Genomic DNA, 22,044 nt, shown 5'->3' with positions numbered 1-22,044 from the left:
TATATGCTCGAGAGGTTGTTAATCAGCTCAGCAACTCAAGATCTTGATGCTATTAGTTTCGACGAAAGTTCAAGAAAATTTCGACACTGAACATTTTTAACATTATCGTACACTTTTAATATTATAAGATAGTAAACATGACTTTACAAGAAGTTCAGTTTTGAAGTTTAGATAGAGGAACTTGAATGAAGATGATTTGTAAGTTTCTAAGATAATTGAATCTTCTTTTCAGTGGCAAAGCTTACATTGAACGAAAATTATCCCGTTTAGGCCACCATTTTAAAATATTGTGGCATATTCAAACCAAAAACCATAAAGGCCGGCTGTAGGATAAAGTGACCAGTATACTAAACCGGTTGACATGTATTGAAATTATTCCTTAGGAGAGATTTTTCACACTTAATATAGTCTCATTTTTTAAGATGTTAGCAGTTTAAAAAAATATTTATTAGCAAGTACCCACAATAATGCATTTTAACTTTAGGCTTACTAAGTAGAGCATTTTTGGGTTCGTATTCAACATCTGTCAGGACTTTTGCATGCTCGCTTTCAAGAATTTAATATTCTTTCATCTTCATGCTTACTTTATGTCTTAAAGTCCATAAACTAACGTAATACCATATTGTTTATTAATGAACAGAATTTTAAATAAAATATGAAGTTGTTGAAAGTTTTAAATTTTCAGCCTAAATATCGAATGAAATTCCACGAGTTTAATGTACGGTAAATTTAAATGTTGCACATTTCTTGAAACTTAAAATGAACCCCAATAAGATTTAATCAATACTATACTCATCCACAACGTGAAATTACGCAAGAACGAGCGTTAATACTAAATCCAACTTATGCCTTTGTTATTAAGTAAACTAAAGTATTCTAACAAATAAAACTGATTTAGGCCCTTGTTATGCTTGTAAGTTAAAAGACTTTAACAAATAAAGCTGATCCAGGCCTTTGCTATGCAAATAAGCTAAAATATTCCAATTAAACACTTATGACTTTGAAAGTGTTTGTGATAAGTATGTTATAATTAAAATAGCGTGTTCTTCGGATGAGACTAAGCGAAAAGTTTAAAAGTACACGGGGTCCTATAAATTTTGTTTCTAAGGTATGGACATCCAAACATTGACCCTTAAAATAAGGAAATTGGCCCCACATGTAGAGGGAGACATATCAGCCTACTCATCCTGTTTATACCATTTCAATAGCTTCCATTTTAAGAACGATAATAGGCCTTTATCAAGCAGAAGTGTACTTTTAAAAAAGTAGTGATCCCAAGATAGTAACGGGTATCGCCAAATGAGAATTAAATTGAATTTTAAACTACAGGCTTAATCAAATGATAAGAATAAAAGCTTTTCTTTAATAACAGCACTTGCGCGTGACAAAGCTAATTAAGGCCTTAACCGGCGGAGATTTACCGAAAAAGGTTACTTGCGTCACTAATAAAGGTCGACATAGTGTAACCGGTCCACGTCACAACTCAGATATATGCCAAATTTCATATACAGACCAAACTATATGATAAAGAGGCACTCCTAAAGTAACCATTATTCTAAAATGGACACATCATTGACCATGCCTCAACACAAAAATGGCATCAACAACACTAACTCGTAACCATTAAAGTTGAAAGAAGACTATCGTGGTAAAACTACTACCAATATCTGTTACATTACTTGAAAAATTAAACTTGTTCAACAACGCAGTCGGAAGTATCAAAAACACTTACAGCAAATACCAATCATTGTGGCCCCATATTCACATGTTATTTTCAATGCACGTTTTGTGGGTTGGCCTCATAGATGATTCGCGAGGTAAAATTCGTCATAAATTGTGATCAGTCTAGCTCTTAGTACATTATTCGCATAGATGCGTTCAGAAAAAATCCCTACACCATGATTCTTGTTAGCTGTATTTCTGGGCGTATGAAAGATTTTAAAAAATTTGGTTAAACCTTACCAAGGTAAGATTTATGGAGGATCAACATTGGCCGCACTACGACATGACGCGTACCTAAACCGGTTATCATATTAACTACACAAGCACCAAGTCCAACTCATACACGAGTGATGGTAGACCCAAAGCCCACAATAATTCATGGTGTTGATAGGCAGCATAACGTTACAAGTAAAGAATTCACGACATAATCTTAGACTCATTTAATACGGTTTCGCGATGACTAAATTCATGACGTATCATGAACTTTGATTGAAATGTGGTATGATTTTTTTTGTTGAAAAAATTGTGCGATAAAGCATGCAGTAGGCCAATAGAGGGAAGAGAAAATTCTAAAAAAGAAAGACGCCTACGATGACGTATCAAAATATCCCTATTGAAATTTTCATCAGAGTAAATATTTCTGGAGTAGAATGTAAGGTATTTATACTATTAGTATAAATGAGTTGGAAAATTAGGAATGCTGTGTGTCCCTGTGGCAAAATATACCCTCGACGTAATTTACATCCTCATCAGCAGTGCATTTTCGTTTTTTATTTGTTACACTTATTTTACTGAAACATATTTACGACTCCAATCTATAAAACTCCTGGGCAATAAAGTTCGCGGGAATACAACACATATCGGCGATTAAACCATATTAAGGCCGATTGTCCCGTGTCCGCCGTAGGTGACTTGACCCAAACACCCCACCCCCTTTCACCTCCCAAATAAACCTCATTTTCCTATACTATTCATCTGATTCTGAAAATTGATTAGTCACATCCTTGCCCGAGGACCCAATTGCATAGCAAACAAAGACATTCTAAATTCACAAAACTGCTTTTAAAAATTGAATGTTAATGTAATCATAGCTCTTAATTTTTGGTGTAAATTTTTGTCAGTAACCTCAATTGTTAACGAATTAAGTTTAACGTGAGCGACCATTCAATCGAAAATGTAAGAAACACAGGACACTTCCTCACTACTAACAATTAAGACCACACTCTTTGCTAGGGTTTTTTTCTCTTTTTAATAATTATGAATAATAATATATGAGTTTGGAATATTTAATTAAAACTTATTATGGGCTGTTAGGTTCTTCAATGTTGGTTTTCAACTCGTGCATCATGTGGTCCGTAAAATATCAACTTTACCTATTTCTTAAGTTGGGGATGCAAATTATACAAATTCAAAGTGATTTGGGCATATTATATTGTTCCAGTCATAACTTTTAAGCAAATGTGAATGAATAATATTTTAAGTCATCAAAATAAAGTATATTTTCAAAACTATACAGATTAAACGTTGCCTTTAAACGAAAGGTGTTAGTGTTTCCTTGATGTCAGCTTCAGGATTTGGTTTTTTCAAAGGTTCCAACAAGAACGCATCATCTTCGCCAGTTTTCATCCTAAGAAATGTTAATAACTCAATGAATATTCTTTTCCAATACATGTACTTATCATAGTGATTGATCTCAATATAAAAATTCATATTTTTCACAAAGAGATATATATGCGCATAAAGCAGTGGGTAGTGAGATAAGATGGAGTGGAATTTATGATGGGCGACCTGTGGCACCGAAACTCTCACAGTTTACCTCGCGCAGGCCCATCGGTAGACGATTGTTAAGTGCTGCCGCGTAGCACCATTGTTTTTGTATGAGTAGTAGCTTCTATTTCTAAGACAGAAAGGGCGTCCTTTACGATTCCGTACAGTACAACCTTACTTAAACGCTGAGAATGATGGGAGGATTTCGGTGACGTATGGAGGGTACAGAGGCAACGTTCACCTACGTCACAAGCTGTCAGTAAGCAGTGACAAACATGTCTTATGAACTTGTGACTTTACTAATATGCCAAGAAATGCTTAATAGCCATTCATGAATACTTGCTAATGAATAGTAAGAGCGCATCCAAGTATATGAAACGATAATACTCACTGTAGTATTGATGCCTTCTCCTCACTAGTCAGTACGAGAGGGCTTAGCAGTCTAATGTCAGTAGACTTTTCTTGCGCTGTATGGGTAAACAATATTACATAGAACAATTTATCAAAATGATATGTCCTGCCTCTACTTAATAGATTTAGAGTAAAAACATCAACCAATCTGTTTCAAGAATAATTTTAAGACGTGCAGGGCCTTCTGAATAATCCCAACCAAAATATAAACAAGTGGATTAGGTCTAATCTCCTTCTAAGGGATAGGACCACGTGACTAACAAGGTTGCCTTTTGAACCATCTGTTGTTGAGGGACGAAATAATTTTTTTTTCTGATTGGACTAGTCTCGTGACTCGTCAGAGTCTGACTCTTGGGGTAAAACAGGTTCTGCGCATGGCAATATCGATCGAGCCAATCAGGTTATCCCTTTCTCACCTCAAAGCCCGTGAACGAGATCTGAGCCGTAATAAAAATTTAAAAGGTTTGTTTGGTGGGTCGATTTAGGGGACCACCCAATATCTATTAAATTTAAATGCGGGAGGTGTATATTTAAACAATTAAATATACCGAATATCAAACCAAAAAGAATCCCAAGTATAGTAGATAGGACCGCTGACAGGGGAGCAATCCAAAATGAACATAGTCCATAGATGGCTAGTCCTTGCCGCCTATATTATGAACAAAAATTTTAACTTAGAAGCTAGATTTCAATTCGATTGAAAAATAATTATATTACTTACTCCATTGGAAACACATCGTTGGAAGTCGAATTATTTAATTCTGAAAATTCGTAATTTCCGCTCGTCAGGTTATAGGGTGCTAGTTCTTCCGCGCATATTTGTTCGACAGGATGCTGGAATTGAGGTTTGTGTGGGTGATATTTGTATGAACCAATTGTCAACCACACGCTTAAAGAGAATGTCACTAAAAGGGATAACTTGCAGGCCTAAAATACGGATGAAAATAAATAACAAAATTTAACATTTCTTTCATGGACTTAATGAAATTGTTAGTTTCACCTTAATACTGGTTTTTCGGTAGAAAAATGCCAAAAATAAAATTCCGCAAATTGGACCACCAAAGGCGCCTACTACAAGCAACAGAACTTGAATTGCTCCACCCATTAGAGGAACACCTAGCCCTATCAAAATCGTCAATACTCCAAAAGAAACAGCTGTAATATAGTTTTAAATCTCAGTTATTACGTTTTAATAGAGAAAATATAAGTTTAAAAAGTATAAATTAAATTCTTTTTTAAAATCTGCATATGTGCGTGAAACCAAGGAGAATGTATAAAAGGGGAGACTCTGAGTCAGGAAAAATGCACGTAGTCTCCCGTTCCTAAAATGGTCGGCCTACTGTGCCGTTTCCCGCTAACCCTCACGGCAAGAGAGTGTACGTTCTCAGTACATCTCACACACGAGTTCAAGCCTCCCTACTCTAGCCTCATGAGCTTGTAAAAGTGTTGTTCCTTATATTTTTGGGAACGTACTTTCTCCTATAGACAGCTACCAGATAAGTGTGGCCCGGCCCTTCCTACAATGTGTTTGGCCCTACCTGAAATATTTCCAAAATGCTTGGAAACTGCTCGTGGCCCTACCAGTAGGTTTCATTGGCCCAACGCTCCTACCCCTAACCCCACCAGGGTTATAAAGCGAAATATAAAAAATTAGTGTCATGGCATAAAAAAAAACGTTTTCGCCAAGCTTTGGCAAATTGGCACACTCTTCGTAGACGGTAGAGCAGATGATTCCAGAGTTGCCAATGTTTGAAAGTGGATTTCCCACTTCCATTTGAAAAAATTTCCCACATTTCCCACACGCCCTATTTAGCCCCGCCCCCAGCTAAAATATGTTACAGTCACATTTATCTGGACTATGTTTTCCTACTAGGTTTTATTTGGAATATCACTCCACATGACTTTGACAGTATGTACAAATGCGCCAAAACGCTATAAAGCTTTAAAATTCTCAAAATATGCTACTCTTTCTCCAGTGTCAAATTTAAAATCACCGAATTTTTTTCAAAATGACACTTGCAATTATTTAACCAGGAAATTTTTTCGAAAATGCACTAATTTTAACTGCATAGTTAACACTTAAAACAGGGAAATTCTCATATTTGACCGATTTCGGAAAAAAATTACCTTTTTCCCATAGAGCCTAAAACCATACCAAAATTTCCCACACATTGGCAACACTGGATGATTCTGAACACTCGGGTGGTCTAGAGCTTCGTGAAATCAGGCGGCCTTACAATTAAGTTTTTTTCCTATACTCCGGAATAGGGACCTTTGCCTGGTGTGGTTTTTGCGTTTGTGGCAACTAATTATTAGGGCCAAAATTTTGGAAAAGGTGAAAGCTGGTATTAGAGATATGTTTATAACCAGATCAAACAATCAATGAACAGGTTTCATAATAATTTTTGGTAACTTATTATCTTCTTTTACATGTTATTGTTATGACTTTCGTAATTTTAATTTATAGTTGTTAAAACCTTCTATTAATTTGTTTTGAGACCTCGTTGACATTGTCTCTTCCCTCGCTAAACTTTTAATAAATAGTACAAAGTTTTCAAATTTCTTGTATAGGCACGATTTTAATACTAATCCACCCTATTCCCCATGAGTATACCAAGGCTTTAAGCACGATTTTAATTGAACAATCTGAGGCAAAATGATGCGTCGTGTTCTTCACAGGAACTTTTAAGTTATTTTCTAATATGAATCATCTTGAACCAGACTTTTCAATTAAAAATCTTGCATTAAAACCTGGCACACGCATTGGTAATAAGGTGCATTCGTCCGAAAATGTGCCCTATCGCGGCCCTACCTAAAATTTGACCAGGCTGGCGACGGCCCTGAGGATAGTGAAGGAAGGCTCCTGATTGGCTAAGTGAGGTTCTGACGCTTAGTAGGGGAGATTTTCACCCCTTTGCCCACTCCCTATAGTAAAACGTACTACTCCAATGGGAGGCTTTTTGAAAACGTACTTTTCCCCCTTTCGGGATATAAAAATTTCCGTCCCCCTTCACGAAAGGCTTTTGGCGCCATCTAGCTGCGAATTTTTCGTCCCATGGACGCTAATGTTAAAAAATGTAATTTGAAAATGTACTTTCAAACATCAAATAGTACTTTTCGTACTGAAGACTTTAAAATGTACTGAACAACTAAAATTGTACTACTCAGAACATCACTCTGCTTGTTCATAATTTTGAATATCTCTCGTTTTCAACAACAATCACTGTGACACGCGCCTTTACCGACGGCTTGCGCGCCACTACATGCGGTATATGCCTCGTTTTTTTTTCTTTTTATTTAATTTAATTTTATCTCTTCCATTTCCAGAACGAGTTATGCATCCTCCTTTATAAAACTATCTACGACTGAACTTCTGGGACCAAGGACGATGAGACATAACTAGGCACCTAATTGAACGAAATGGAATTTCCTCTCAGCAATTAACAACATCCACTGACCCACCCTGTCTACTATCAACGCTACGATTTCACGCAATAGCGTTTCTGTAGCTTGGCAAACTCTTACTTTGATTTACCAGAGTAATTTTATCCACATAAAATTAAAATTATACGGTTCAAATATGGTCTTACTCAAAATTCTGCACAAAATAACCCTTTTTTGTTCTTGATTTTTTTAATTTAGGGAATATTGGCGTGATGAAATCCTCCAGGAAATTGGCAGACAGAGCGTTTATATTTGAAGAAACGGAACTGAGAGCGGCGCTCAGAAGACCCGACAAAACTATACCCAAAACACCGGGAACACCCTTGAAAAGGTTAGATGCCACGAATATGTAAATCTGAAATTGAAAAAAATACTTTACATTGTACATATAGGCCTAAGCATTGCTTATTGATAATTTAGGTACAATAGAGTAGTGTCGGTAGAGAGGGCAGTAGACTCTGTATCCCTGCCTCTAGGCCCGCTTTTGTAAGAGGGGATACTGTACGCGCCCGATAGGGGGGATGACAATGAGCAAAGAGATAGAAGGGTATGACGTTTGCATACGTAGAACTGACAATTTACTCTATACGACAAACGGTCGTTTTCCTACAGTATAAATAAGTAGTATATTTTAATGAGAATATTAGTACCTATTCTGTAGGCGTACTTTAGTTCGCCTAGTGCGGAAATACCTTTAGAGGGCACCGTGAAAATTAGGGATGCACTGATTTATCGGTTACCGATATATCGGCCGATTTTTCGGCCCATCTTATTCTTATCGGCATCGGCCAATATCGGCTTCATGTAAACCGATATTTCCGGGAAAAATTTGACAAGATTAATTCCCACAATTTAACATTTCTCTTTAAAAATTTAAAGGTTTTCCACTATCTCAGAAGAAAGTAATTTCCCTAGTTTCCCATACCTCCAGCAAACAATCGAAGTCGACACACGCTCTAATGTGTTTGGTGTCACTAATTTACACTTCGACCTTTTCACTTGTGGTCCATAAGTTTGCTTATAACGCTACTTCATGTTGAACAAGGAAAGGAGCTGCATTTTTACTAAAAACCAAGCAAGGATTTAACTTAGACCATGCCATTTTTAAAGGAAGGGGTTAAGGCTAAAATATGTATCGGTACCACACTCTTGGAAACGATATTCATGGATTAATACTATTTTTTATGGGCCGATAATATCGGCCGATATATCGGTGCATCCCTAGTGTAAATAACGCGTTCTTTATCTGTACCTTATGAAAAATAATTTGATCCATACTGATAATCTTACCTGATCAGGCAAATAAATTTTAGGGTTTGCTCCAAGCAAAGGATTGCACTTGGACAATGCTCCAAAAACCGCGACGCAAGTGAAAAAAACTATGACGTAAAGTATGAGGCCCAAAGCGTTGCTCAATAAAAATGTTCTGGAATATAACGAAATGATTCACAGTTTAATTGTTATTTACACAGAATAAAGCGGCCATTACACGCTCAATGTTTTGCACAAATTAAGCGGGGGACATTTATAAAAATCATCATCTTATGAAACATTCCCAAGACTTTTCACTAATTGTGAAATTCAAAATCCATCATGATGTCGAACGCTCAATATTTAGCAAAAAGAACTTATTGATTACATTCCCCGTGATTTTTTATTATATTAAATTTTAAGTTATTCAATTTATTTTAAAATAAATAGATCTATTTCGTACCTTTTTGCAGTCTTGTAGTCTTTAACGCACAAGAATCGTTGGGCGCAGGCTTGAGATCCAATAGTAGTGTAAAAACAACAAGCAAAGGCGTAGAAAACAATACTCCAAATAGAATAATTGTTTTCTAAGTTTTCTGTGATGCTAAAAAGCACAGGCGTTAAAAATCAATCACAATCACATAATCTTGTTCGGTTAATTTTCACATTTAAGAACGAAAAATCCGAGCCCGCGGAATCTTTCCCCCCTGGCTCATTTCTCTCTAATAAAAAAAAACGAAAAATCAAATACTAAAATGAATGCATAGATTCATCGAACCAAAATTTCCCTAAAAGAAATAGCTTACTACAAAAAAAATGCATTTAATTAGTCTTATAAACGCTAACCAATTCCTCCCTCGCCATGATTGGAGGCGTCTGCTAAACAGAACCAATTACCCCTGCTTGTTCTGCTCAGCAGACACCTCTAATCATAGCGTTATTTTCCCTTCTATTTTTAGAAAAAAAAAACTTTTATGGTGTGATCAGGGATAGATTTAATTTTAGAAGTAGGAATGGAGAACAGAGTAATGTGGGCGCACGTCAAAGAAAGAAGAGGCGGGTCATAGAGACAGAGGTAAAAAGGAATTACGTATTTTTCACCGTCCCCGTCAGCAACGTCATCAAAACGTAGTTTTAATGAGCCAATAAGATAATTTAAACTTTTCGTTACGTGTAGGAGGGAGGAGCTCTATAATGGGCTATGAGTCTGAACTGAAGTAAATACTAACCGTTCTCCATTCCTACTTCAAAAATTAACTCTATCCCTGGTGTGATGTTATATTGCTTGTATTTTTGCTTTAAAATAAAGTAACCTAAATTTTTAAACAGTGACGTTTAAAGTTGTTCGAGGTAAGTGCTATGTATACTTAATTTTAACAAATTTTAACAAAACTAGATCATCAAATTAAATCAGTCGCCATATCTGAATATATCATTGGCCGAGGAACTATCACATGATGTATCTGGAATCTCACTTACATAATGTGTTGGTAAACCTGGCCTGAAAAGGTGGTTGTCCATGCATTTGAAATCCCACCAACTTCTACGAAAGCGGCAATCGTAACCATAATTACACTTGCAAACATAAGAAAGCATTGAAAGACATCCGTCCATATCACAGCTTTCAAGCCACCCTTTAATACAAATGTTTATTTTGATCAGTCACTCGTTGCACCATAAGTTCGTATGATATGTTCCATGAGTTTGTCGCTGGTTACTGAGAGCTTGTCATGAAGTGACGTAGGTGAAACGTCATAGATTGCCGTAAAGCGACGCCTGGTGAGGCGCTGTCTAAGACTTAAAACCGAGTGTAGTCAAATCTTGCGTCGGTCTCGAGCTCTCAGTAAGTCTCTAGCATTACGAAGCATACGTAGTGTCATACTTATGGAACAAAAAATATGTCTGACTTTTTTAAAAGTGTTTTGTCTTTACACTTAAATTTTATCTTAGAGGAAGGCGGAGTTTGAGTCTAGATTACAACCTTACACCATGCAGCTTCTCTCTTTACACGAGTTTTTGTACATTTCATAATATATTTAGATATTTTGACTTAACTTACAATCGTGCAGTAAATTGTACAGAGAAGTCCAGCCAAAACTAGCATAATCCAATAGCTTACTCCGGTGACGGTAGTCACAGTAATTGCAGGGACGTAAAGGTAAATGCCATTTAGAAAGAGCTGGAAATAGACAAACAGAAAGGGTGATTTCAACCACTGAACATTGTAATAGTGAAAAATAAGCCTTTATGTAATGATTTTTAAGGGGATTTGATGTATATACTGCATGTATATGTACCTCTAATACGAAGGAAACGCAACTCAAGCCGTACTTATCAGATTTTAATAATCTTATTTTTTAGACAATTATCCTTTTCGTTCGGTCTTTCACGATGTTACCGCTTTCTTCATGAGTTCATGCAAAAACAATAAACAGCAAACTCAGTAATAGCCCTACGCTGATTGTGTATCCAATTGCCACGATTCGAAGTAGGGCGACTTAAATATGGTAGGAAATTGGGGAGATGGGTTTAACGTGGCACCATTTGGCCTGCTTGATCGAGATTATTGTATTCTTTTCATTCAGAAATTGAACAAAACACAAATTCTGCTCATGGTAATGACCTTTTACAGGCACTCTACCTTCTTCTATTAAACTTTACTGTGAAATTCAATCAGTGTAATAGGTAATACTACTCAATTGCACCATACAAACGAAATAAACTTTTCATCAAATTTAATTTGCTTTTGATTTGGGTTTGAGAAAAGCAATTCATTTCGTTGTTTGAATTGTGGAATATATTTTGGTAAGGTAACGAGTCTCACCATAACCGTAAACATACCAAAAGTTTAAATAAGTTTCAATTCTTTTCCATACTTACGTTGATAATTAGATATATTCCGGAGATCAGAATCCGTAGAAATCTATCGAACCGCTTTTCAATATACTGAAATAAGTACAAATTTTAACGAGGTAAATAAAACAATTAAAATATGCAATAGACGTATTAATGCTCCCAATTTTATATATTGTAAACAACACAATACTATTGTACGTACTATTGCAGTACCAAAAGCTTCCTTAAAGGGAGGGTGAAGTAGAAAATCAAGTGAATTTTTATCGATTCTTCTACTAATTATAAGATCAGGCTGCATAGCCAAACATTCAGGAAATACTTCTGAATGATTTTAAAATTCAAATTAGGTTCAGATTTTGAGGATAATTTTAAAGAAGGACCTCCGACCAATCGCGTAACGCCTTGCCTTTTTAGTAACAAAATTCTCGTGGCAGACTGGTCTTATATTTAGTAGAAGAATCGATAAAATTCACTTGATTTTCTGCTTCACCCTCCCGTTAAATATTGACCGCCAACAGTAACAAGATGGTCCCGGCCAGATTAACGTTTAGCGTGATATCTATCATTTGAAATTTATTACGCTATGCCACTTATGAGGTATAACGTGACCTAGAAGATAACTTTGAGTGGAAAATTCGCGAAAATACTAGAACTTTATTTATAACCAAAGCTCACACTAAAAATTGGGGAAAAAATGGGTGGGAAGGTGCCCAGCCCCAATGGAACGGAACAATAGTTTTCCAGCTCTAAAGAGCTCAAAATGAAAAAAAATTCAGTATATTATATTGACTAGTATTTTAATCCTTTTTATGCCAGGCACGGGAGGTGGTGTTTAGTTGAATTATGCTATGAGGTTGAGACCAGACCAGAGTTAAGACCACGGAAAACGTTTGATGGCTTTTAGAGTTGCTTATACGTTCCCGTATTTCCTGTAGAACTGTTCACGAACCGAGCTTTTCGTCGTACGTATTGCCTACACCGGGATTTTTACCTCTCCGAGTGACGTATGTCACGGAGAGGTTCTAATTTCGACGTGTGTGTGTGTCTGTCTGTGTGTTTGTCTGTTGTTACACCCACGTGACCGCGTTCGCAGTTTCCAAATCGGAGCAAACGTGTTCGCCATTTCCGAACTGCTTTCACAGTCACGGAAATGGCTCCTTTACTTGAGTTCTCACACCACCATCTTCTCGTCTTTGTCCATCCCACACGGACACCAGTCTGTACTTACTGGCTTCTAATCACCACCATCTTTTGGTCTTCGTCCATCCCACATGGACACCAGTCTGTATTCATTGGCTTCTAATCACCACCATCTTCGGGTCTTCGTCCATTCCACTTGGACACCAGTCTGTACATACTGGCTTCTAATCTCCACTATCTTTTGGTCTTCGTCCATCCCACATGGACACCAGTCTGTACATACTGGCTTCTAATCACCACCATCTTCTGGTCTTCGTCCATCCCACTTGGACACCAGTCTGTACATACTGGCTTCTAAACACCACCATCTACTGGTCTTCCGTCTATTCCACATAGACACCAATCTGTCTTATTGGCTTCTAACTCCATAGTCATCGTTTGGTTTAAGACATTCGCGGCGATCAGCTAGGGTTACGAGAAACGTCTAGCCTCCCTAGGGTGGGTTGTCCACCAAAGGTTTTCGCAATTGCGGTTGTTCTTGCTTTTAGCTGTAGTTCGACACCCTTATATACTACCTATTTGAGTAAGGTAATGCAACCGGCGTATGCTTCATTTCAAACGCCAAAATTAGTCAAGTCTCTCAAGAATGTCTAATTGTTCTTTATCAACGCGATGTAACGCTCTATAAGGCGAACAACTAACGAAGAAAATATTTAATATTAATTATATTTATTTTAATATTTAAGATAATCTAGTTTCTCAACTCAAAATTAAAACGGAAAGAGTTAAAAAGCAGCCTATGTTTTAGTCTGTGTGTGTCCGTCCGTTAGTGCACCGCGTTAGCAGTTCGCTTTGTTTTGTGGAAAGAAATCCTACAAAACCTTAATATTTGGTTTTCTCATAATATATTATTAATATATGGAAATATTTTTCGTAATTTCGATGCCTTTAGTGGTTTTGTAGCTATAAAGCTCTGTTTCATTCTGATATCCCAAGAATATTTTTTATTATTATTATTTGAAATCGATGTTTATATATTACTTAAGCTATACTACATCTGTTTATAGCATAATTCTTTCTAAAGTGATTTCAAGAAGAACGCAACTATATTGGGCAAATGAACTTTTATTTGTCATTAGGCCTAGTGAACCAAAAAGTAAACGCTTGGGTTTGGTTTTCGTTTCTGTAATACAGAGACATTAACGGTTCAGAGTGAGCCGAAAGTTAAATACACTTTTAAATAATTAGGCTTAGACTTTATAATCATGGTGGAAATCTGGGCCGCGTTCAGCAGAGCTCAGCGCTGTCAGGCGCTGTTAGCAGTGTCATCCAGAACGGGATTTTGTTATTGAATTTTGACGTCACGGTGCTCAGTGAGCCAGCGCGGTCTTCAAGGAAAATAGTCGGGTTTTTGGATAACGTGACGTAAAACGCGTAGTTCTCAGCTTGGCGAAAAAGCATGGAGGAATTAATACAAATAGCTCTTGCTGATTCTGTTGGGACTATAGCTATTTAATTGGCGTGAAACAAGTTGATCACGCGAGAGCGGCGAGAAGTTTAAGAGACATGTTAGTTTCTATGTTTAATTATAAAAGTTGTTCTTATCTATCTCCATAAATATGTTATCATACAATTTTTGTTAAGCCTTTGTACCTTGCACGCTTTATTGCGCTAGCTTCATTTTTAAAAGACCGATGACCGGAGAAAAGCTATGACGACAGATCTCACCAGAAAACGTTTTCCAAAATCCGCTGTCTTTTTTGGTGAGCTCTGCTGAACGCAGCCCAGATCAGTGAAAGGTCTGATCGTAATCGGATTATAGCTTCGTGTGTTCATGCTTTTTATGGTGCGCATTTACCTTCAGTGTGTGTAGCCACAAATTAGCTTTGGTGTTATGTAACTTTAATCGTCATGTTGACAAACTAAGAAAATTGTTGAGGTGAAAGGAGAGGATAGTGTTTACATGGCAACCCTGTTGTGAATATGGCTTTGAACATAGAGGGTATACAGTTGAGGAGTAGCAAATTGGGCCTTTACAAACACGTAAAGGTAATATCCCTCCAAAGTTTTATCTCTTCATTTCCGGTTTTTCCCCCATCGGATGATTTTAATGTGTACAAGTATATCCTTATTGGATGTAAAATGTCGTCTGATTTACAGTATATTTGCTATGCTTTGTATACTGCTTTAATATTTCATAAATTTTAACTTCAGTATTTGTTCATAAAAAAAGAAACATTTCCATAACTGGGTAAATAAGTTTGTAGGTAGTCCTTCTCTTGACTCGGAGAGGTAATATTTTGGTTTTCCCAACTTGTTAATTTACTGATTTACCCCAAAACTGAAGGAAACCAACGAGGATGAATAAGAAAGGAGACTGGTTCTGTAAATAAGCAGATACCGATGCGTGAGCGCGCAACTTCGACGTGCAAGACGTTAGTAAAGGCGCGCTTCAAGTGATCGTTGTTGGAAACGAGCGATATTTAAAATTATGAACAAGCTCATGAGGCTTGAACGCATGCACAAGAACGTATGCTCTCTTCCCGTAAGGGGTGGCGGTAATCATGGTGACCAGGAACACAATATCGTTTTATGAACGGAGGAGAGGGACAACTTGCATTTTGTCTGACTCCGAAGCTACCTTCGTATACATCCTCCTTGGGGAAATAAAATATTCCCACGGTTAGTTGAGAGCGAAAACAAATTTTCGAACGCTTCATTTAATGGTGCATGCAAAATAGCACAACATAAGCTCGCGAGTTATGTTGGTTCCCTGCCTGTCAGCTCTGCTCGTTAAATACTTGAGCCCACACCAAGAAGGAATTTACTATAAGAAGGCCTAAAAAGGCGTCCGGTGCGCGCGTGATAATCAGAAATCCCCCTCATGGGTGGGGGAGGCTGTAAACGGAGGCGGGACTTAATATTTTATCTTACTCTATGTTTATCACCATCTATCTCTTTTACCTTCTCGTTAAGCCTTGGTTTGGTTTCTGGAACCCACGAAATCATAAGTATAGTCATGAATCTATATAACCATGAATATACAGCTGTGTTACGCTGTCTAACCTCTCGATAAGGTTTGGGCGGGGCTTAGCGAAAGGAGACATCAGTCAAGTGTCTGCTAGTTTTAGGAGCGGGAGAAGGGAGGGGGAGTCCGGGGGTGTGTAAATTCGAAACGTAACTTCCTCTTGTCTTGTGATTGGCTATTAGAGCCACGCAAAACGCGTCAAAGCTAGGGAGGGTAACACCCAAACTAAATCGGCATGATAGAAGGGGCATATGATAGAGCTGTATATTCATAGTTATATAGATTCACTAGCTTTTAACCCGCGGCGTCGCTCGCGTGTAATAAGAACTTCCATCAAAATGATATAAAGAATGGGGAGATTTTAGTGATGGCTAATATTTTTGTAGCACCCTAGGAACGAAGGCACTTGGCGTTGCCCGTCAGCCCGTCAGGACAGTTTTCATTACTTTTCATGCGGACATTATTCCATATAGAAGGGTTTTTAAATTTTAGACCACCATTTAAACAGATGGCAACAAATCGAACCCGAAAGACCATTCAGCCCGTCTATAGGTTAAAGGAAACCATTGTACTAAATATTTGTGAAATCGGTTGAAAAGCGCGGACTTTATTGCAAGGAGAATATTTTCTTACATTTATGGGCGCCATTTTAAAAGATGGCGACAAATCGAACCCGAAAGACCATTTAGCCTGTCTTAAGGTTAAAGTAAAACAGTGTATTAAATATTTGCGAAATCGCTTGAAGCGCGCGTACTTTATTGCAAAGAGAATATTTTTTACATTTCTGGTCGCCAATTTTTAAGATGGCGGCGGATTGGAAAAATCTTTCTTAGTACGCGCCTACTACTTATGAGTAACGTTCCTGCAAAGTTTCAGCCTTCTAGGGCAAGCGGTTTGGGCTGGGCGTTGATTATCAGTCAGTCTGTCAGTCAGTCAGTCAGTCAGGACTTTGATTTATATAGATATAGATAGATGGTATAGTACACTTGATTCGATTTAGAAGTAATTATAGAACGAACGATTTTCACGTAAAGACACGTATTCAAAATCCATTAAAAGTTAGGTTCAAAACCTTTAATTAACTTGTTAATGGCAATTAAAAACCATTCTCTAACCGTTTCAGCACCGCTGGCAGCCTCCATTTTCTTTGTTCGAGGTTTTTTATCTAGTCGGAATACGTCATTTGCGTCTGTATGACCTATCCCCACGGGATCCAATAGGAATGCGCAGAACAATGACGGACATGAAAGGAGTGGGGCTTACATGTCCACTAACACCGGCGTAAGAGTAGAAGCTTAAAATCGCGCTACTTAGGTCTTCTTATAGTAAATTCCTTCTTGCCCACACCGTATTAAATGAAAAATATTATAGTTACAGAATTCATGTGGTTTTGTATCTTATTTTATAAACCCGGGGTTATTTGTTGAAATATCAATGTATAGTTTGAATTTTAAAGGTCGTAATTAAAACTACTCGAGTCATTGTTAAATAATTTGAAAGCTGTGGCGAACTTACCTCATAGACGCTAGTGTAAGACATATTATGAAATACTGGTATAATGAAATACGCAATGGGTATTTGGATCACGAACATCGATATCGGAAAAATAAAGAACTGCATTCCGTTGGCAAACGTCTCTCCTACCATTGTCGTAATGCTATTGGCGGACACGATAGTGGCGAAGGCTGATAACGCAGTAGGAATAATGGACATGCTTCTACCACCCAGAAGAAATCCGTCAACCGTTTTCTTTTCATTACGTCTTGCAACCAAGCTAATCACCACGCATGCCAAAATAGAGGCAGCCGTTATTACGAAGTCCAAGATATATTCGGAAGCCATTGAAATTGCCACCTGATTAAGAAAAGTAAAATAATACATTTTTTTCATGTTGTTAATTAAAACTCGAAGGGAACAATCCATAATTTTTGGTACATTTTGGTGTTAGAACGTGTGTGTCCTACGAGGCTTGATTTCAAAAATAGTTCTGTGCCTGCAGGCTGACGTGCGTATATGAGGTTAATATTGAATTTTCAATTTAGTTTGAATTAAATTTTTCCTAATTTGAATCGAATCTCGTTTTTGGAAAGTAATTATTTTAAATCCCAAAAAAATGTTGCTCAAATTAGTATAGTATAAATGTAGTTTTAAACAGAGAACAAAAAACAATTAACTCGCATAATATGGGGGCTGCAACTCAATTTGGGGCATGCGTGCCATACTTAGCTAATTTCAAACTTTCACCATCTACTGCTCTTCGATTGTTACATATTTATGTGTTTAAGAAGTATTAAACTACACTGCATTAAGAGTTTTTGGAAGTTAGCTTCTAATGTAGATAATCAATATTAATTCTCAAATAACTTACCTAAGTTTACGGAAATAAACTTAACTCTTCTCTTTCCAAGCTTTATCGCAAACTAAAAGAACTTGATCGCTGAATAATACTCTTACATTACAACTGCTGGCACTAAAACCATATTTTTCCGTTGAAGGGTATCCAAATATATTTACAGAAGGTTTTAGGCCTTGGGTAAAAGTATGTCGTTTCTATATACTTTTCTCAGGCTGGTAAAGATAGCAGCATTTAAGGGGGAGGACGACTGACCTAAAGTTCGAATCTTTTTCAAACGATGGCGCTCAGATCTGCGGGGAATAACACAATTCTATCCCCCGTGTAGTAGGTATTATAGTGGATATTTAGAAGTTTTCCTTCTATAAACCATCCCTGTACCGGAATTCAGTTAACTATTTATTATTATTCAACGCTATACTAACGCCGATAGAAGTCATGAAGGCTTTAATGTATTGAACATTAGGTGAGACGAACCTGATCTCGCATCTTTGAAAATGGGGAATTTTTTTTTTCCCCAAGCGCGGTTAAGATTACCAGTGAAAGGGAAAGGGCGTGCGTTACTGATCAAGGATAGATAGCGACCTAAACAAGAGGGGATGTTCACCTCGACATTTTTCATTAAGACAACCCAAAATAGTTCGAGTCCAGTGTTCAAAATAATAGCCCCATACGGATAAAATTTTACTCACTTATAGTTCAAACCCTCTCCTAGCGATTAAAATAGTTTTCATTATTTTTAACTCAATATTTAAGTCAGAATATTTTTTCCCGCATCCCGCTCGTGAAGTTTTGGCTGTAGTTATTCAAGACCAGCTCTTACAATTCAATACCAAATTTTTTGCCTAATATGTCATTCGAAAGACAATTTTGAGCTGTATCGATTAAAAAAAAATTTCAATTAAATCCGTCCACCTGACCTGTGAACACCTGAGAATGTTACGGGAATTTTATCTTTGGATAGCACAATTTCTTTCATTGACCACCATTAGGCGAGTGGTTTGCCCCTCGCGTGACACCGTTACCCCTTTTTCAATAGAAACGCTTGTAATATCTGTAAAGTTTTTTTTTTTTGAAGCTACAATACCTATAAAACTAGATCTGTACTTCTCTTCCCTATTGAAAGTACATATAGTATAGCTTTGAAGGCACTGAAGTATTCATCTGAAACATGGTGACATTTAAGAGGGTCTGAACTAGGCCTAATGCACAATAAATGTAGCGCTATTCGAAAGAAGGGATAATTTGAGCGTCAGATAAGGTGTGAGTCTTGCTCCTAAAATGTACACGTAGTTTACGGTTAGTGAACCTTTGCATCATTTTAATACAGTAATGGCAGTGCTGCGTATGCAAACGTCATACTCTTCTCTCTTAGCAAAAGTGTCATCCCCCTACTGGGCGCGTACAGTATCCACTCTTACAAGAGCGAGCCCAGATGGAGGGATACACAGTCTACGCCCCTCTCTACCGCCAGTAGTAGTCAATTTTGTTACAACAAGATCAGTTTTTAATATATTTAGCAGCAAAATTTTTCCTAAGACTTTATATCGCTAACCAACTTCGAAATTAAAATGTATATGGCAACAGAGTTAAGTCTTCCTTAATCACCCCTAGGAAAAAATCAAGTTAATCGAAAAGAAAAAGACCACCAAGTAAAGTTCGTAGTCGCAAAAAGCGCCATCGACATTATAGGAAGAAATATTACGGCAATACCAAGTATCAGACAACGACCACATCTCTTTTCGACGCCAGACCGTTTTCACAAAATGTAGAGAGGAAGGCTAGCAGTTCAGTTTCACTCGTTACTTGACTAACTCGGCTAATTTCAGAGGGCCTGACAACACTGCACTGCAGTTAAAGCTGAGAGAGGGGGAGGAAATATCTCTAGCCCTTTTAGTGGAAGCTATCTATATTTAGAATAATAAAATAAATTGCTTTAAATTAATCTAAATCGATTAAAACTGGTTGTATGACCATTTCTGACTCCCTTTAATTATTAAAAATCATTTAGTAAAGTAAATTTTATTTGAACACCCGGGAGAGGGTCAGTGAGGCCTAAATTCAAGAAGGATAAACTAGAATTTTGTTGGTGATAAGCGGGAATAGCCCCGAAATCCACGAGCAGCAAAATTCTTTGACGAAGCGAATGAAGCCTTTCAAAATCGCATTCACAGTCTCCCGTATTAACCCCTCCCCTCGGTAGTTCTGTACAACAAAAGAACTTCAAAATCTCGCTGCGGGGGCCAGCCGACCAGTTTTACCTTTTCCCGTCGTTCCGCCAGTCTTTATACCAGCATAGAAGGAAAACTTCTACATAGTATGAGAAGTTCAGAGTTTAGCCTATACCCAGATAGGGTGCCCTCTAGGAATTAAGTATTGAAGCTGTCTAAATTTGAAGTTTTTCTGGTGCAGCTCTTTTATTAGTGGACGGATTTAATTGAAAATTATTTTAATCGATACAGCTCAAAATTGTCTTTCGAATGACATATTGGACAAAACATTAGGTATTGAATTGTAAGAGTTGGACTCGAATAACTACATCCAAAACTTCATCGGCGGGAAAAAATATTCTGACTTAAATATTGAGTTAAAAATAATGAAAAATATTTTAATCGTTAGGAGAAGGTTTGAACTATAAGTCAGTAAAATTTTATCCGTATAGGGCTATTATTTTGGGGACTGGACTCGAACTAAAACGGGCTATTTTGATTAGTCTTCAGTAGTCTTCCCCCTTAAGGGTATATGATATAAAATTAAAATTATATTCAACAGCAAATTCATAAAACAAATTCAATACGCTTTGGGTTGAATATTCATAAGTGAGACAAAATATAGAAGGTAAACGAAAAATACCACTGATATTGGGAAAAATTCAATAACTGATAAATCGTTCACCAAAAGAATTGGTACCAGTCCTTTTTGACTGTTTTTCCCAGTTTTAGACACCGCCTTTTCCGTGTACTTTCGTTATGAGGACGTCCTATATAACGTTTTGAATGCTTTCCGTCAAATTCTATCACACCTGTTAAAGTACTGGTGTCGTATTTTACTGATATTTTTGAACTGATAATGTTTGTCCTCTACTGTAGACTTGACTTAACTATCAAATTAATTTTTAAAAATGTTAAAGGCTTAAACATTTCATTTTCATTTTAATTTTAATTTTAATTATCTAGAAACGGTGTCACAAAGTAATAGAACGATCTCTATCGGTCCGCTCAAAAAATGGATTATTAGTTTGAAATCAATAAACGGTTATCTTTACCTATAGATGTAAACTAAGGATTGTTTTTATGTGAGCTAGAAATCACAACAGAAGTTTAAAAAAAGTGTTTTTTTTGTTGTGCCTAAAAATCAGCATGGGCAAATATCTTTTTTAGCCTAATCGTATATAAGATGGACTATTAGTTTGACCTGGTGTGTAGAAGAAGAAGAAGAATGTGATGATGATGATGTTTCGTTCGTTATTGATGCAGTCGTAATTATCGTACAATAAAATAAGTGTAACAAATAAATAACGAAAATTCACGGCTGATGAGGATGTAATAGGAACCGAGGGTATATTTTTTCACCAGGTCGGACCTAGGATTTTGGGGTGGATGCGAAATCAGAGAGATATCAGTGTGCTATCTGTGGAACGGCTCAGGTTGGGTGGGACGTCAATAATGGGGACAACAGTCGGACTCAATCGTAATTGGCTAAGAATAGCTACAGACAAACTAATTACAATTAAGTCCGACTATTCCTCCCCCATTTTTGTAGTTCCACCCAACCTAAGCCGTTCCACAGTTAGCACGCTTATTTCTAACAGATTTCGCATCCCCCCCATCATAACATGAAAATTATGAAATGATACGTTTGTGGGAACAAAGTGTCAGATAATGGATGCAGATTTGAATTATGGGTTTTCAGATTTAATTTAAACTTATTATAGATGTGCCATCAAGGGCGAACTTAAGGGCTGTTCTGGCTGTGTCGCTCTTCAATTTTGGTTTTAAACTCGTGCTTCTGTGGCCCGTAAAATATCATCTTGAACTATTTCTAGACCCATTGGGGAAGAAAACTATACGAA

General features: G+C 37.1%; 1 protein-coding gene and 1 long non-coding RNA gene across 3 annotated transcripts; one reads left to right on the top strand and one right to left on the bottom strand.

Annotated features, from left to right (window-relative positions):
• Positions 1 to 60: 60 nt before the first annotated feature.
• LOC149709045 (uncharacterized) lies at positions 61 to 9,057 on the top strand. Of its 2 annotated transcripts, XR_016381278.1 has the most exons (7): positions 61 to 198; positions 271 to 4,164; positions 4,226 to 7,168; positions 7,228 to 7,439; positions 7,543 to 7,675; positions 8,658 to 8,735; positions 8,817 to 9,057. It is a non-coding gene; the product is annotated as an uncharacterized LOC149709045 (long non-coding RNA). The 2 variants fall into 2 exon arrangements; XR_016381277.1 differs by having other exon boundaries at positions 271 to 7,168.
• LOC149709044 (sodium-coupled monocarboxylate transporter 1-like) lies at positions 4,688 to 18,497 on the bottom strand. Its single transcript, XM_089864490.1, has 10 exons — positions 17,988 to 18,497; positions 17,135 to 17,473; positions 11,476 to 11,541; positions 10,655 to 10,774; positions 10,075 to 10,229; positions 9,059 to 9,199; positions 8,635 to 8,770; positions 7,491 to 7,699; positions 4,901 to 5,055; positions 4,688 to 4,827 (listed from the first exon to the last, which is right to left on the bottom strand). Exons 2-9 carry the CDS (start codon positions 17,459 to 17,461, stop codon positions 4,902 to 4,904), a joined length of 1,308 nt encoding a protein of 435 aa, XP_089720616.1. The 5' UTR covers positions 17,462 to 17,473; positions 17,988 to 18,497; the 3' UTR covers positions 4,688 to 4,827; position 4,901.
• Positions 18,498 to 22,044: the final 3,547 nt, after the last annotated feature.

This window comes from Phalangium opilio, unplaced genomic scaffold, assembly GCF_054372755.1.
Source record: "Phalangium opilio isolate 3A_F unplaced genomic scaffold, DU_Popi_V2 ptg000013l_1, whole genome shotgun sequence".
NCBI lineage: Eukaryota > Metazoa > Arthropoda > Arachnida > Opiliones > Phalangiidae > Phalangium > Phalangium opilio.
Note: the sequence above shows the minus strand (reverse complement) of the source record. Positions and strands in the feature narration are given on the sequence as shown.

What these genes read in the sequence shown, in the direction of transcription:
- LOC149709044 (XM_089864490.1), bottom strand. Translation starts at nt 17,461, where the DNA reads ATGGCTTCCGAATATATCTTGGACTTCGTAATAACGGCTGCCTCTATT. An exon ending in CTTACACTAGCGTCTATGAG is followed by an intron (nt 11,542 to 17,134) that starts GTAAGTTCGCCA and finishes TACTTATTTCAG; the next exon opens with TATATTGAAAAGCGGTTCGA. An exon ending in GTACAATTTACTGCACGATT is followed by an intron (nt 10,230 to 10,654) that starts GTAAGTTAAGTC and finishes TTTGTATTAAAG; the next exon opens with GGTGGCTTGAAAGCTGTGAT.